This window comes from Pogona vitticeps, chromosome 1 (genome assembly GCF_051106095.1).
Source record: "Pogona vitticeps strain Pit_001003342236 chromosome 1, PviZW2.1, whole genome shotgun sequence".
NCBI lineage: Eukaryota > Metazoa > Chordata > Lepidosauria > Squamata > Agamidae > Pogona > Pogona vitticeps.
Genome location: NC_135783.1, coordinates 301803243 through 301818566, shown reverse-complemented (window position 1 = coordinate 301818566; position 15324 = coordinate 301803243). Strand labels below are relative to the sequence as shown.

General features: G+C 40.6%; 1 protein-coding gene across 2 annotated transcripts in view; it reads right to left on the bottom strand.

Moving 5' to 3' along the window:
- The window catches only part of LTK (leukocyte receptor tyrosine kinase), a 150042-nt gene that overhangs the window by 62334 nt on the left and 72384 nt on the right, over positions 1-15324 (bottom strand). For both annotated transcript variants that reach the window (XM_072986249.2, XM_078391402.1), the window contains exons 3-6: positions 12313-12465; positions 9734-9950; positions 4427-4566; positions 713-850 (exon numbers count right to left, since the gene is read on the bottom strand). In XM_072986249.2, the coding sequence (XP_072842350.2) occupies positions 713-850; positions 4427-4566; positions 9734-9950; positions 12313-12465 (648 nt within the window). The remainder of the gene's footprint in view (positions 1-712; positions 851-4426; positions 4567-9733; positions 9951-12312; positions 12466-15324) is intronic.

Here is a 15324-nt window from a genome sequence, read left to right as displayed (position 1 = left end):
ATAGGGAGTTGGGAAGTTCCCATCTTGTTCTATGTAAAAATTGCTGTTCACAGAGGCCTCTCTGATGTTGAGAAGACTACATGCCATCTGCAGTCTACACTTCCTCTCAGTTTAAGGCTTTATTTCATCTTGTTCTAACTATGGTGCCATGACTCATTACTACATCCAAATTTATTTTGATGAAAATACTATTTTGCCTTTTTATCCTGCCATCTTTCATTTGACCAAGTCCTCAAGGCAGATCACAATAAAAGCAACAACATTTAATAAAACATTCTGGCTGCCTAGAAGCCTGTATTCATGTCAGCATCCTGAAAAAAAGTAGAAGCTATCTCCAGCAAGCAGGGCTCTGGAACAGGTTATAGAAACGCTAGCGGAAGGCAGGAGTGTTTCAGGTATAAATCCTGCAGGCTGCAGCTACAAGCTCTGTGAAGAGAGTGATCAAGTAAATTTTGCTTTCTTTCTAGATAATAGCCTGTCACAAACTATTGCCTTCTAGATCCATTTGGCTACAACAACCATCAACTCTAGCCAGCAGGCCATTGATGGTATGAGGTCCAACATACACAGAAGCAGTAGGCTGAAATAGATGTACCACAGCTGTTTCTGGGACAAATTATAAGGTAGCAGGGAGTGGGCCCACAATCCTTACAGAAGCTGACAAGTAGGAACCCACTGAAAGGTTGTGTGAGGGAGCAGGACCAATGCTTACCACAGATAGATACATTATCCTTGGCAGTGGGGCAATCGGTGTTGAAATCACAGATCTGCAGCTGACTGACACAGCCCCCCGGTAGGCAAGGGGCAGCAGAACCCATGTTGTGTTTAGAAACATGCAATCCTTCCTTGTCTAAAGCCAAAGAAGAACAGAGAAATGATAGAACAATGCAGACTCTAGATCCACAATAAGTTCTTTTCCTTGTTATTCACACAGCAGTGGAACAAGAAGATGACTGGATTTTGACAATCAGCTAGTAGAGGTCCATTGCACTTATTTGTTTAATACAATCTAATACTATCTCAGTTTTCAGTTCAGTCAAGAACAAATGCATCCATGGACATATATTACACATTACATGAGTCTGAGGAGCTTAGTCCTCTCCCGCTCAGCTAAAACTCCTGCAACAAGTCTATCTCTAATGACATCAGGCACACCCACTGTTCAAAAATAGCGAGCATTGACATATTTATATTTTCCTCATCTTCTGTATCCACACCGAATGTGAAAAACATTGAAAAGAATTCAGTTGAGTTCAGTTGCCAGCAGTAATTAATCTGTAATGGCTAATTTATATATGCAAATAATCACATCCTCAAGGCAGGGAGAACCACAGTCCTCACTACTGTACTTCCATCTAACTCTGTGGCATTCCAAGGGAGCTGTTCCCCCTTGAAAAGACCAGTAATAAGAGTATTTAACCCTAAGCCTGCCAGCTTTCCCAAGAGAAGGTCCACCCAGGCAAGCAAACAGCTGAGTGTCACTCGTGAAATTTAAAAGAGGTAGTCATGTTAGTCTGTGCTAGTATATCAGGCAAAACCAAAAGAAAAATAAAAAATGAATAGGATAAAAACATTGTGGCATCTTAAAGACTAACTGCCATATTTTAATGTGAGCCTGAGTGGACATGTCAGTTTCCTCACACCTGGCTGGAATTGATTCTGACATAAGGATGTACATCCTCATTTGTCTTGTTCTTGCACGCAAAGACAAGGGACCCCAAATTTATTCTTTGCACCCCATGAGACATAAATTACTTGCAGTGCTCTCAACAAGAGAAGACAATGAGAACAAGAAAGCTTTTTTTGCACAAATTAAGCAAAATTGTGCAAATAATGCATTTACACTTTTCCTCGCAATAACACTGAGGTTAGAGGTGCCAGATCTCCATGCAATTCAAAATCTGTGTATAACTCTATAGGATAGAAAAACAGAGGTGTAATATCTTCTCCGCATCTCCAGAACTGTGCACTTCTGTGACCTTCCATGACCCGTGTCAGCCTCCTGGCATACCCCAGCACCCTTCCCAGTCATCACAAGGAGCCACCAGGCCAGGAGAATGGGCTAGCTGGGTTGATGCCTTTGTAACAGGAGCCACTGCACTGCCAGTAACAGGGGAATCGGTAAGTCCATAAAGTTAAAAAAAATCCATATAAAACCCAAATTGCTTGGACCTGTGCAATTCAAGGGAGAAATGTAACGCTTCAATGTAATAGAGTAAATAAATCCTTGTCCCTTGAGCTAATGCTCTGGCCAAAGAAGTTGGAAAACTAAATTTGGTATCACTTTCCCCCTTTGGTTGAATGAGGAAAGCAATGTTTAAAACCTGCTGACTATTTCTTTCCATTGTTCAAAACATATCGTGAAGTTCTCATTTTCTCCACTGACATTTATGCACAGTATTGGAAACGTTTCTACAGACAGACAGACAAATTCTAATCAGAAACATGTACATTTCGAAGAGCCATAAACGGGGTGAGTGTACGCATATGGCCTGTGCTTCTTTGTTTGGAGAACTGGGTTGTTACACTCAATCCACAGCTGCCTAAGCTGTAACCATGAAACAGCAACCAGTCTCCTGATGCACATCTAAGAGAGACATGCCTGACAATTTCCACCTTGCTAAGAACTTTTGGGACATTACATCTAAGAGCAAAGTGCCTGGCAAATAGCTGCCACGAACATTTGGACTTTCAGTTCTTCACACTGGTATCAACTTGAAGAAACTGTGCTTGTTTTTTGTTTTTTTGATCCATGAAAGCTTGTGAATTGCACCATGATTTTTTTAATGGCCCATAGAGATATTGCCTATTTTTGCATTTGTATTTTATTTTGTTTGGACCACACGGTTAACCCTTATTTCCAAGTTATTTAAGACCCTATAGATAAACAAGTAAACCTCAGAGGTTCAGCCCCTGGATAACAGACAGGTGACCGTTGCAGGTGGTGGACCTTCCAGCATGAGTCTCTCTAGGGAGTGGAGTTGGATTATCAATGAGCAAAATTCATTGCTTTCATTGCCGCCTAGAGTGTCTTGAGGGACTAGATAGGCGGGATATAAATAAAATAAACAAATAAATAAATAAATAAAAATGTTCAGTTTTCCCTTCATCCTATCACCTGTTTTTTTGTGTTTGCATTATATGCCATTGCACAAGTATATTGATAAATCGCCCAGTTGGGTATAAATCACTCAAGATGCTTTCTATTGTTACATATTTTTCCACTAAAATATTCTCCAGCAAAGGCATTTGAAGTACCTGACTCACAAGAAAAATAAATCTCTTACATGCCATTGCTGCTTCCATGACAAACAGACAGGAAAGGTGGCTGAGAAGAGTGATTGTAAATGTTTTTTAAAAATCAAATAAAATCAGAAATGTATTTATGACATTCCAAAATCAGTGCATTTATTTTATGTTCTACTAAACATGTCTCTTCTCCCCACATTTATGAAGAATTGCTGAACTAAACGTGGTTATAATCTAAAAGATTCTCTATGCTTGTTTGAATTTTAAAAAAGTAAGCATGGGCTAGATGTATTTGTTGATAGTCTAAATCTAGTGTCACACTAGATGCCTGACAGGATACAGGAACATTCTCTTTCTCCCTCTGTACTACAGCTGCCCCAAAACCTATTCCTGTGGTTCTGAAATATGTTTTGAGGGTATAAAGTTGAGGAGGCAATAGGGAAAGGGGGCAATCTCCCCGCACCATTCTGCGGAGAGAAGATATTCAAACACTTGAAAGGTAGTCATACAGAGAAGGGACAGGATCTGTTCTTGATCACCCCAGAGTGCAGGACATGTAATTATGGTCTCAAGCTACACAAAGCGAGATTTAAGCTGAATATCACGAAAAATGTCTTAAAGCAGTACGACACTGCAACCAGGGACCTCAGGAGGTGGTGAGCTCTCCAACGCTGGAGGCATTCAAGAGAAAATTAGAAAGCCATCTGTCAGATTTGTTTTGATTTGGATTCCTACGCTGAGCAGGGGGATTGGACTCAATAGCATTATATGCCCCTCCCAACTCAATTATTCTATGATTCTGCGATTCTATCCCACCAGCGGAACAACCAACCCTATTGGGACCCACTCTATTTTATTTATGTTAAACCTGCACCTTTGCAGCATGCAAAAAGCACTGTGTTGTTCCCCTTTTATACATTTTCAAATAACACTGTAAGAGAGTGAGGGAAAATAGTTTTAATTTTAAGCATATTTTTCCACAAAATGTTTCCTTAAGTAAAAGTTCTACCCACATATACACACTAGTAACACTTTGTCTTTTACATTTGTTTACTTTGAAGCTTCCAGCTGAGTCTCATGCTGGAAGAACAGCTGGCCCTGAGCACTTTTCCCGCCCTGTGGTTCAGTAGAGCAAATCTTTGATTTTCCAGAATTGTATAAGCAAATTGAGACATACCATGAAAGCAGTTTCTGAGCTGCAAAGAGCCAAGTGCCAAAAGCCCAGAAGTCTTTTCTCCACAACTTGAATACAGCAAAGTGATCTCAAAGGGCCGCTCATTTTGTCCAACTGAACCTATCATCACTTTCCACTTCACCCTGTAAAAGAAAATCAAATGAATCGCCCTGACTAATAATACTCCACATGCATGTAGCTCTTGGAGTGCTGAAAGTACTTTGTATGTATTATTTCAGCTATGTATCTTTTACAACAGTTTACAACAGTACTGATCAGTTTTAATATTCTTATATTGCAAAGAGATAGGGACTATGTATGAGACATGATGGCTTGTGAGGTAACACAAAGTCCTGGATTTGGCCTTAAGTATTCCTAACCCAGCACAATATATTGATTCAATTCCAAAAATCAATCAAACAAAAAACAAACAAATGAACAAAACCCTTTGGTTTATGAATGTGGGATATTGTGCTTCCTGAATCCATGATTCAAGATGCCAGGAAATGGCCCAATATTGCTGCACAATAACGCGTCCATGTAGCCAGAAGGAAAAAGAGTCCCAAGCTTTACATCGCAAAGGGGAGCTTGAATGTTGACAACACCAATGGCAGCAGTCAAGATGGTCTACAGCAGTGGTTCCTAACCTTGGCTAACCCAGGTATCTTGGATTGCAACTCCCAGAAACCCTGGTTAGCAAAACTTGTGGTGAAGGCTTCTGGGAATGGCAATCCAAGAAAACCTGGGTTACCCAAGGTTGGAAACCATTGGTCTACAGGATACCATCTTGTACTTACTACCATTCACAAAGTGACATCATGCAAGGGGAAATCTTTTCTTATTATGCAATTAACCATTTCTCACTCAAATCCAAAGCAATTGCCAGGACTGTTTTTCAACAAGTGTGAACGGTAGTGAGCAGAACAGGATATCCTGTAAACCAGTGGTCCCCAACTCTTTTGACACCGAGGACCAGTTGGGGGGACAGAGTATATGAGGGGCATCGCCATGTTCACATGCATGCATGAAGGGGCAACGCTTGCTCACATGCATGGGGGGGCATGCGGGGGGGCAGATGATCTGTCTCCGCGGCCTGGTCTGGCCAAGGCCACGGACTGGCACAGGGCTGCGGACTGGAGGTTGGGGACCCCTGCTGTAGACCATCTTGACTGCTGCCACTTGTGCTGTCAACATTCTGGCTGCCTTCTGCTATGTAAAGCTTGGCATTGTTAAAACTTTAAATGGACTAGAGCTGTAACTTGGGAGAGACTGTTGCAGGGATAGACTGTTGTCAACCCCAAGGGCATCACATCCCATCTGCTTTGTTCCACTGCCCCCTGATTGTAGCACTTATAAATCAGGGGTGGGCAACATGTGACCCCTGTGATCTTTTTGGAGATCTCCATGTGAGTAAACAATTAAGGCAAACAGATTTCTAGTCTAAAAGTTGTGATTCTCTGTTCCTGGAGGCCTCTAGAAACACATATTTTCACTTCTTAAGTATGTGTGTGTGTGCTTAGTCCTATTATTAAAAAAAACAAATATAGGGTATTTCCTGTTCACCTTTAGAAAACTCATTTAAAAGAGTGATTTTTGGGCTCACCACAGCTCATGGAAAGTGCTGAGTGCATGAATTTGTTCCACAAGATCCCTGAGCTGGCCTGCTCCTGCCATAAGGACTGGGGGGGGGGGAGTAAACCCTAGGAAATGCGGCTGCAAGGGAGAAATGACAACTCTGCTACCACCAAGGGCAAGCTCTCCCTTTCCCACACCAACCATCAACCTTGCGTATGAAACATTACAAGGAGCTTGGGAGTTGTCATTTCTGCCCCCCTTTTTTGGGGTCATATCTACTGCTTGATGTTTTCTTTGCAGCATGAGTCAACCTTCGTTTTGGTTTAGAGGTTGCTAGTTGGTTTGTTCATTCATTGGAAACTTTTGCTGCAATACTGCTGCTTTAACTTTATCAGTTACCGTAATTTTTTTGTGCCATATTTAAATGTCACAAGGCACTTTTGACCAGAAAATGCCACAGAAATAAACTGTAATTTAACAACTTAACATTATCACTGTATCATTTTATTTATAAGTTGTTGTGCTACTTATGATTTAATCAAACACATTTTTACAATATATGTAGGTATTTGTTATATGGGGGTATCTGGGAAGTGGCTAAAACTCATGAAGAAGTTACTTCTCTTTTTGGACTTTAAATGATATCCATTACGTACAAGCAACAGACTTTCTAATACTAAAACTTCAGCAATGATTTAGCTTCCATACATTGTGTGGCCCACAGGCTCTGACTCACCATGCTACATTGATGAGCGCATCACAGCCTCCAGAAATCTGTAGCACTTAGTGGCTCTATTTTACCACTATTGTGTATAACAAGAAAGCATCCAAGCAGCTTTCAAAATGTAATAATGAGTACATTATGCTAATATACCACTACAGAAGTATGTCTTGTCAGTCCTAGCAGCATCTAGTAACATATTTTTCTTTAGAGCATGATTTTTAAAGCATAGAAATCAGTAGGTAATTGGAAGAAGAAATTGTGCATTAAAATGTTTGAAGGACCTGCCATAATTGTGGAGGTCCAGCCAGGTATTCATTTTCTAAAGCAAAATCCTCACAAACCTTAAACTGCTAGATTTATGTGCAGGGGCTTCTCTCCAATGCCATAAATAAGCTTCCTTCTATATTTGGTGCAAACAGGAACTCTATAGAGCCAATTTAATTTTCTTAATGGAACCCTGAACAATGACCTCTGTATACAAAAGAAGACAGATGGTTGCAGTAGTAATTCAAATAAACTTAGCCTGGCAATGCATTTAGCATTGATTTTATGTCTGGAGAAAATATCTCATTAAATTTGCTAATATTACTCCATATTTAAATACAGATATTTAAGCTGCAATATTGGGATCAACAGGTGCCTGTGCAACATTAAGAGGGAAAAGTTTGGCATTGTAATCCAAGCTTGAATGGATGCAACTGGCACATAGGAGGTTGCCTTATACTGTCTGAAGTCCCACTCCTTAGCATAGTAAGTTGCAACTAGAGTAGACCCATTGAATCAATGGAACCTATAGAGTACACGACTCACCAGATCCTCACAGATTCAATGAGCCTACTGTAGTTGTGACTTACTACATTAAAGCAGAAGGATTTCAGCCAGTGAGTAAGACCACATGTCCATCTAGGCTAGTACTGTCAACTCTGACTGGCAGCAACTCTTCAGGGTTTCAATACAGGATTCTTTTTGAACCCTACCTGGAGTTACTCGGGGTTGAACCTGGGGCTTTTGACATGCAAAGTTGTTGATTCATCACTGACCCTTTCTTACTATTGTAGTACAGTAGCAACCAGACAATATTTGGTTGGTTCACATTTTAATGCAAAGGTTCCTAATCAGCATTTCCTGAACCAATATGTAATCCAAAATACAATTACCATATTCTTTGGCATCTACATTATCTGGAATGTGTAAGGCTGTCTACAATCACAAATGCATATAGAAAAGTGTGTATTGCACGTATATTATGCATTACATCTGGCAAAACTGTGTATCAAGACACGTATAACTGGAGATATGTATGTGAAAAATGTGTATGAAGGTTCATGCAGACCATTAACAAAATCAGAACCTGATGCAGAAACAAGATAAAATGAGGGTAAGGTTTGCAAAAGGAGAACCTGAATAAATCAGAGTGGACAGAACACCCAACCCCTACTTATCCTACACACAAAAAAAACCCTTGCATGTTTTCGGCAGCTGTCTCTAGTTGACCCAACAGGTTCCAAGATGAACTGTGAGAACATAGTTGGCTGCTCTCATTCATGGATTACCTCACCTTTGCTAAAACCTCACAGATGAATCAGACTGTCATGTCAGCGTAAAGCATACCTCCTTTCGAAAACAAAGAAGTACGTTCTGAAACCATTTCATTTTTAAACATTCCACCATAATTTTGTGCATGCATCTTAATTTGGGATTATAGATGACAGTGTCATCTTTTTGAATCCAACTCAAAAAAGAAATGGATTATTGAGTGGTGGTAGTTATATAGACAAAGTCCAGAGTTCCTGTGAGTGGCCCACTAGTGGTCCCTGTTTTGCACCACCAGGAGGCCTACCTTTTAACAACCTTCTAGGCCTACAAGCTGGGTTGTCTCAAGCCATATTGCTGCCTGATATGAAAGAAGAAGAGGGCTTCCTTCAGCCGCTCAATGGAGAAAAGGTGACTGGACTGGCAGTTGTATTTTACTTCAGTGTAGTGACCAGGGACATTAACCTCTATCACACCTAAAGGCAGCAGGCTAATTTAGGGGCTTCATTTTCAATACCTTGCTGCCATTTCACAGTATCTGCTGCCAGAAGTACATCGTTCTGCCCAACAGTAGGCCCGGCCCCACTTATGAGTCCTGGCCATGTACAGATAATAAGCAGCATTCAACCTGAAGCAAGATGAAGAGTTTCTAAGCAAAGCAGAATGAGTTCCTTTTGTACTCTAAAGGTGGTAAAAATGGAGACTGCAATAAGCAGCCCCAGAGATCCTTATAATCCCTGGCTGACAAAGAGACCTGTGGGACAGCGTTCTTAAGAAGCATATACCTATGTACACAGTCCAAGGAACTTGTTGGCAGTTGTCTCCAAGGACTGCATTTTTTCCTGATTTGTTTTGTTTTGTTTTGTTACAGGGTCATCACTCTAACAAAGCCTCTCTATGTGCATAAACTATAGCCATTGTATCCAAATATTATGCCAGATCTGAACCAAAGTGATGTAGTCCCTCCTCAAGAAATCGGATGCATGTGAAAAGGGTTATTATGTGCCCTGCACTCTGGGGAGTTGGAGAACAGATCCTACTCCTCTTCTACATGACAATCTTTCAAGTGTTTGAATATCACCATCATATTTCCCCTTGGTCTCAAGGTTAAAAATCCCTCCCTCAAGGTTAAAAATCTTCAGTTCTTTCAGATTTTTTCTCACATGGCTAGATTCCCAGTCCTCTGACCATCCTTGTGGCCCTCCCTCTGAACTTGTTCCAGTTTGTCTGCATCCTTCTTTAAGTGTGGTATCCAGAACTGAACACAGCACTCAAGATGAAGCCTAATCAGTGCTGAACAGAGGGGAATAAATACCGCATGGGTTTTGATACTTCTGTTAATGTATCCTAAAATAGCACAGCAATCATGCATCAGACAGTGGAGGTAAAATTACCAATTCTTAATGAATATTATTGGTTTTTTTTTTCAGTTGGGGAGGGGAAGCTACAGATGTCTGCTAAGAGAAGAGCTAACCTACCAGGCATCCTGGTCATATCCTTCTTGGAGATGGATGGCTGTACTCTGGTTAGTGTCCACAGACTGCATTTCAGCAGAGAGTCCTCCCAGGGTGATGACTTGCGAATACACTGCCAGCTCTAATAAACAGGAGCTAGAACTCCAAGGCAGGATAGGGCTGTGGAGGCTGAACTTGCATCTGTCTGAAAGCCTGCTAGTGTTTAGAAGAAGAATATCCCCTATATAAGAAATGAAAGAGGGAGAAAATTAGAGCCAAAGAAGAATGGGTGAAAGCTAGAGATCTGAGGAAGGAAATCAGAAATCATGAGAAACAGAAAAGACACATTTTTCCTGATTTTTCCCTGAACGTTCTTCCTCCTTTTATCATCCTTATTAATATTCATATATGAAAGGAGGAAGAACGTTCAAGGAAAAATCAGGAAAAATGTATGTGGAATCGTATTGATTTAGAACAGTGGTTTCCAACATTGGGTAACCCAGGTGTTCTTGGTCTGCAACTTCCAGAAACTTCAGTAGCACAGCTGGTAGTGAAGGCTTCTGGGAATTGCAGTCCAAGAATATCTGGGTTACCCAAGGCTGAGAACCCACTAATTTTGAAGAATTTATTCATACTGGCTCAGAAGGAAATCTCATTATGCCTTACTCTCATGTAACCATCCACAGGACTGCAGCCTTCATTTTCATAAATGTTCTTAAGTCAAGAAACCATCTGTCTGAGCATCTTGTTGTGTAATTAAAATCCAGCAAAAGTCAGGCTGTTCATCCAGTAGTTATCACTTCTGTGTTCTTCGCTGTGACACAGAGGTTTAAAATAAATGGGGGGGGGGAGAGAGAACCATTTGAAAAAGGAGGCCTTATTGTAAGAATGGGCAAAGTAAGAACTGTGAGTTCTTAGAATTCCTTAGAAGCCCTCTTCCAAACAGTCCCAAGCACCTCCATTCCAATATCCTCATTTTTTAAAAACTTATAAAGGCCTCTTATAACCTCTAGACCAGGGACATCATCAACAATCTTGACACTGCAGCTGCCTAAACCCAGGAGACTCCTTTTTTCAAAATCAACCAGATTGGTTTAAGTGATTTCTCATCTAAAACAAGCCTAGAGGGATAAAATGATGATATGGAAGGCCTTCTTATCAGAAAAAAGGGGGTCAGGAGACATCAGCATGGGGGTAGCCTCCTAAAGGGGCAGAGCAGTATGGGCGGGAGGATGACCACACCAAGAACAAACATTATATGGAATCATAGATGAAAAAAAGTTTGAAGAATATCTATTACCTAAGAGAAGATGATCTAAGGGAAGCCATTAAGTTGCTGCCAGTGACATAAGGCCCTGCTTATCTACTGAGACAAAACATTCAATAGCACAGAAATCTCTTCCCTGAGACCTTGATAAACCATAGAACTTGGAAGATACCTAGTATCTCATCCCTCAACTTCCCACTATAGGAGTGGGGAGGCTGACAGAAAAAATGGTTCTCCCCACCATCACCACTGAGCTTTGTTGCAGTATTGGATCACCTACAGTTCAAGAGAGGGGGTGCCATCCAAGGCTATGTTGCGTTGAACAGCCCCAGAGCAGACAGAAATTACAGAAGAAACTCATGCTGCTTCTAGCTACTCCAAAGCCAACAAACCACAAGGAACTCTTTTTTTCCATACCCAAATCCTTTGGCACATATAGAAAACAGAAGAAGGGTCCCTGGTGAAAACTGATCTTGGTTGATAAGTGGCTAATCCAACATTTTGGAAACTGAATATGGGTGGGAGCAACAGCATGGTTTCTTATCACCAGATTGTCGTTTAGATGGAGGGAAGGGTGAAAATGAGGAAAGATGGTAATTTGGAAGTGGCTCGATAGCTCTGTGAGTTAGTTGTCTGACTGCAGAGCCACTGTTGGGAGTTCGGTTCCCCATTGTGGCTCTAGGGGGAGAGCTAACTTTTGTAACCTTGGGCAAACTGTACAGTCCCTAAATGCCCAGAAGAAGGGAAGCATTTCTTGTGTATTCTACTTCTAGAAAACCCTGGAAAAGGTTGTCATAAGTCAGAATCAACTTGACAGCACATTTTTAAAAAATGGAAAGGAAACATATATTTGAACTAGATCCAAGAGCTTTTGAATATGGTTACCGGAGAACATGGGGCACCAATTCCCACTGCTGGTAACATATGAATTGTCTCATAGTTTCAGCCTCTTCTGAATTTTTGCTGCTTGGTGGAGGAAACGTGCCAAACTTCAATAAAGAAAGGAAGAGCCAATACTCTCCCACTGAAGCCACATAGAGAACCTACAATATGTCTTTTGTATTCATGATAATTATTTTAATACACAAACAGCATTTAGCACATGATGCAGTGCAATGAATGGATATTCTCTTTCAGAAAATAATTAATATGTCTGTGCTGTGAGCCGATGACTAACAAATATGAAACAAAAATCAATTTATGTTTTAACCCATAACATTTTTTCAGTGGTACATATTACGGCAAATCAAGCAAAGGAAAAAAAAATCCAAAACAAATGACTTCTTGGAAAGCAAAAATAATTAGCTACAAATATGTGTGCTGTGTACAAACGAACCTTCTAGATCTCTGTTGGATGAGCTGTTCTCCATAATCTGCTGGTCTTTTTGAGACATCAGAGCAAGAACCGAAGACAATAACCAGTCTGGTTTTCCAGAAGCATCTGCAGATGTAACCCAGGTACAGTTCCATCCAATGTGACATGGAGTTTCTGTTACAAAGCACACAAGAGAATCATTAGGCAATCAAGTTATTATTAGAACTGATGATGAATTTGAAAGTTATGAGTCACCTTCCTCTTTACAAGATAGAACAATGGTTATTTTTAAAATCACCTTTGCTAAGTATAAAGTGCTATGTATGGGCCTGGAAATGAATAATATAAAACAGGATGCATTTTTTTGCCCCAGGATATTTCCCAAAATATTGTAATGAAGCAACCAAGCAGCTCAGGAGAGGGAGCTACCTCATTGTTTCACAACTGTTATCATGATGTGCCTTCGCTGGAAATTGAAGAAAACGATATGATTTTGTAATTGTGCCTTCTACCCTGTTTCCCTGAAAATAAGACCTAATCTGAAAATACGCCCTAGTATGATTTTTCAGGATGCTCGTAATATAACCCTACCCCCAAAATGAGCCCCAGTTAAGTGAAACCCTGCCCTCCACCACTGTGCAGCAACCCGAAGAAGATGACATGACTGCATTTGAATAAATGTAGATCGTTGTACATGAAAAAAAAAACATCCCCTGAAAATAAACCCTAATGCGTTTTTTTGGAGCAAAAATTAATATATTTTTGGGGAAACACAATAGATAAAAACAATCACACATTATCTGAAATCTACACCTGGATTCTAGGCCACTGATATTAAAGGTAAAGTTAGACACAACAAGTCTTGCGGTAGCAGGATTGCTTGGAATCAACCTCACAGGGATCAGTCCCAAATGTATTTTCCTCCTGTAGATCAAGTTCGTTCTTGTGCAGGGGTGTGGAGGTGTGGAGTTGCAATTCTGGAGCTCAAGTTGGCTGTCCATGGTGCTGACTTGCTGCCCTTCCCCATTACGTCACCTCAAAATCTATTTCTTATCCCTGGAAAAGTTGTACTCTTCTACATAACGTCTCCTTTTACTAATATGACAAGGCTGCACTGAACAGATACATAACTGTTCATTTGTAGAGTACTAAAACATATACATTTTTACAGCGTATAAAAGGTAGCAAGAATGACAGAAGGATTGTACTGACACCTAAGCCAGGATTCAGTTTATTGACATGTGCTCCTGTCATTTCAAATCTAGACAGAAACCTTGTTTTAATTTTATGTCTGTGCTTTAAACCAGGGGTCCCCAACCCCTGGTCTGCTGCTCGGTGCTGGTCCATGGCCTGGGCCGGACCAGGCCACGGAGACAGATCTCCCACCCAGCCTGCACGCATTCCCCCCGCACAGCCCCTTCGTGCATGCGTATGAGTGCCTGTGTGAGTGCCCCCACCCCTTCATGCAAGTGCCCCCGAGTGCCCCTGCCCTTCACGCCCATGAGCATGTGTACACAAGCACACACACACCCCTTTGCGCATGCGCGTGAGCGCGTGGGTGGTACCCCACCTTCCCCAACCGGTCCACAGTGTTTAAAAGGTTGGGGACCACTGCCTTAAACAATAATTGAAGATTCTAGGTGATCCTTGGCACCACGTTACAAAAAATAACATTACATTCTGAAAGCCTTTTTAGTGCAAATGATGGTAAACCTACTGACAACTTAGTAACAATTTTCCCTTTATTCCACAGCGGAGATACTCCTCATAGTAGGCATTCTTCAGTCTCAAAAGACTGTGATAATATGTTCTGAATAGAGGACTTGGAGCATCTAGTATGGCTGAGAAGGCCAATTTGAGAGTGGTAATCCCTTCCACACTGAAGACAAATACAATCTGTCCCACGCCCAGCTCCCTGATTATGCTGGTTTCGGGACTGCCATAACTGCACCAGAATGTCATAGGCACTAACTTTTAAAGTCTTTTAAACAGCAGTCCACATTTAAAGGGTTTCCTGTTCATGTCTGTAAAAAGCCAAAACAAGCATCAGAATATTTCTAAATATAATAAAAATTTAAAATGGCTGAACTGGATGTTTTGGTTATGATATAAGAGACCAGAGACTGAGGACTGTTTGTTTTTGCTAACATGTCTTGCAGTTCAAAAGATACTATCAAGAGTAGATTTGAAACTTTGCACATGGCATAAACCTAATTACTTTACTGCAGTCACTTGCGGAGCAGATCCACACAAAATCTAAAGAAGCATTACAACGTATTTCAGCATTTTTAGCCCCAGGCAAAAACTGCTCACCCATATCAGAACGTATATGGTTCACATTATTTTTATAGCTGGGTAGTTCTCCTTTGTTCAAAAGCCATAAATTACAATTAGTCCTGTAACTTTTCAGTAGTATTCAGATTGTTACATGGGGAAATACCCTCCCAAATTTATAAAAGTTAGGGGACCTTGGGGATTAACTGATATTTGCAAATCCATCAATAACTCTCCACTTCTTTATTCTGTGATTTTTCCAAAGGCATTTCATGCCCCAGTGACATGAACAAATTAAATAAACTGACTGCCTTGTCATGAATCTGCATTGCATATTATAGAAAGAATGCATGTCATATGGATCTTGGTTTGAAACAAAAACAAAAACAAAATTATGCTAGTAATTCCAGATTAAAGAATATATAGCTTGTTAATACATAGCATGGTTCAATCCAAATAAACAACCTCTGCGGGAAATGGGTAGGTAAAAAAAAAATGCTCTTCTAAATCTACTTGGTTGAATTCATCAGGTTCTTTGTAGGGGTAAAGAAAGAGCTGAAGAAGGATACAAAGCACACACAAACTGAGAAAGATTGGCATTATTAAATCAATTATAGTTTCTTTCTGTACAGTTCAGATTTGCCAAATGCTACCAACAATGGCTGACATTCTGTTGTTTAGTGTAGTAATTTGCACTAGAGTAAGCCAATTGCATTAGTGGAAATTTGGTAAATCAGCTCCTCTGTAATCCAATTGATC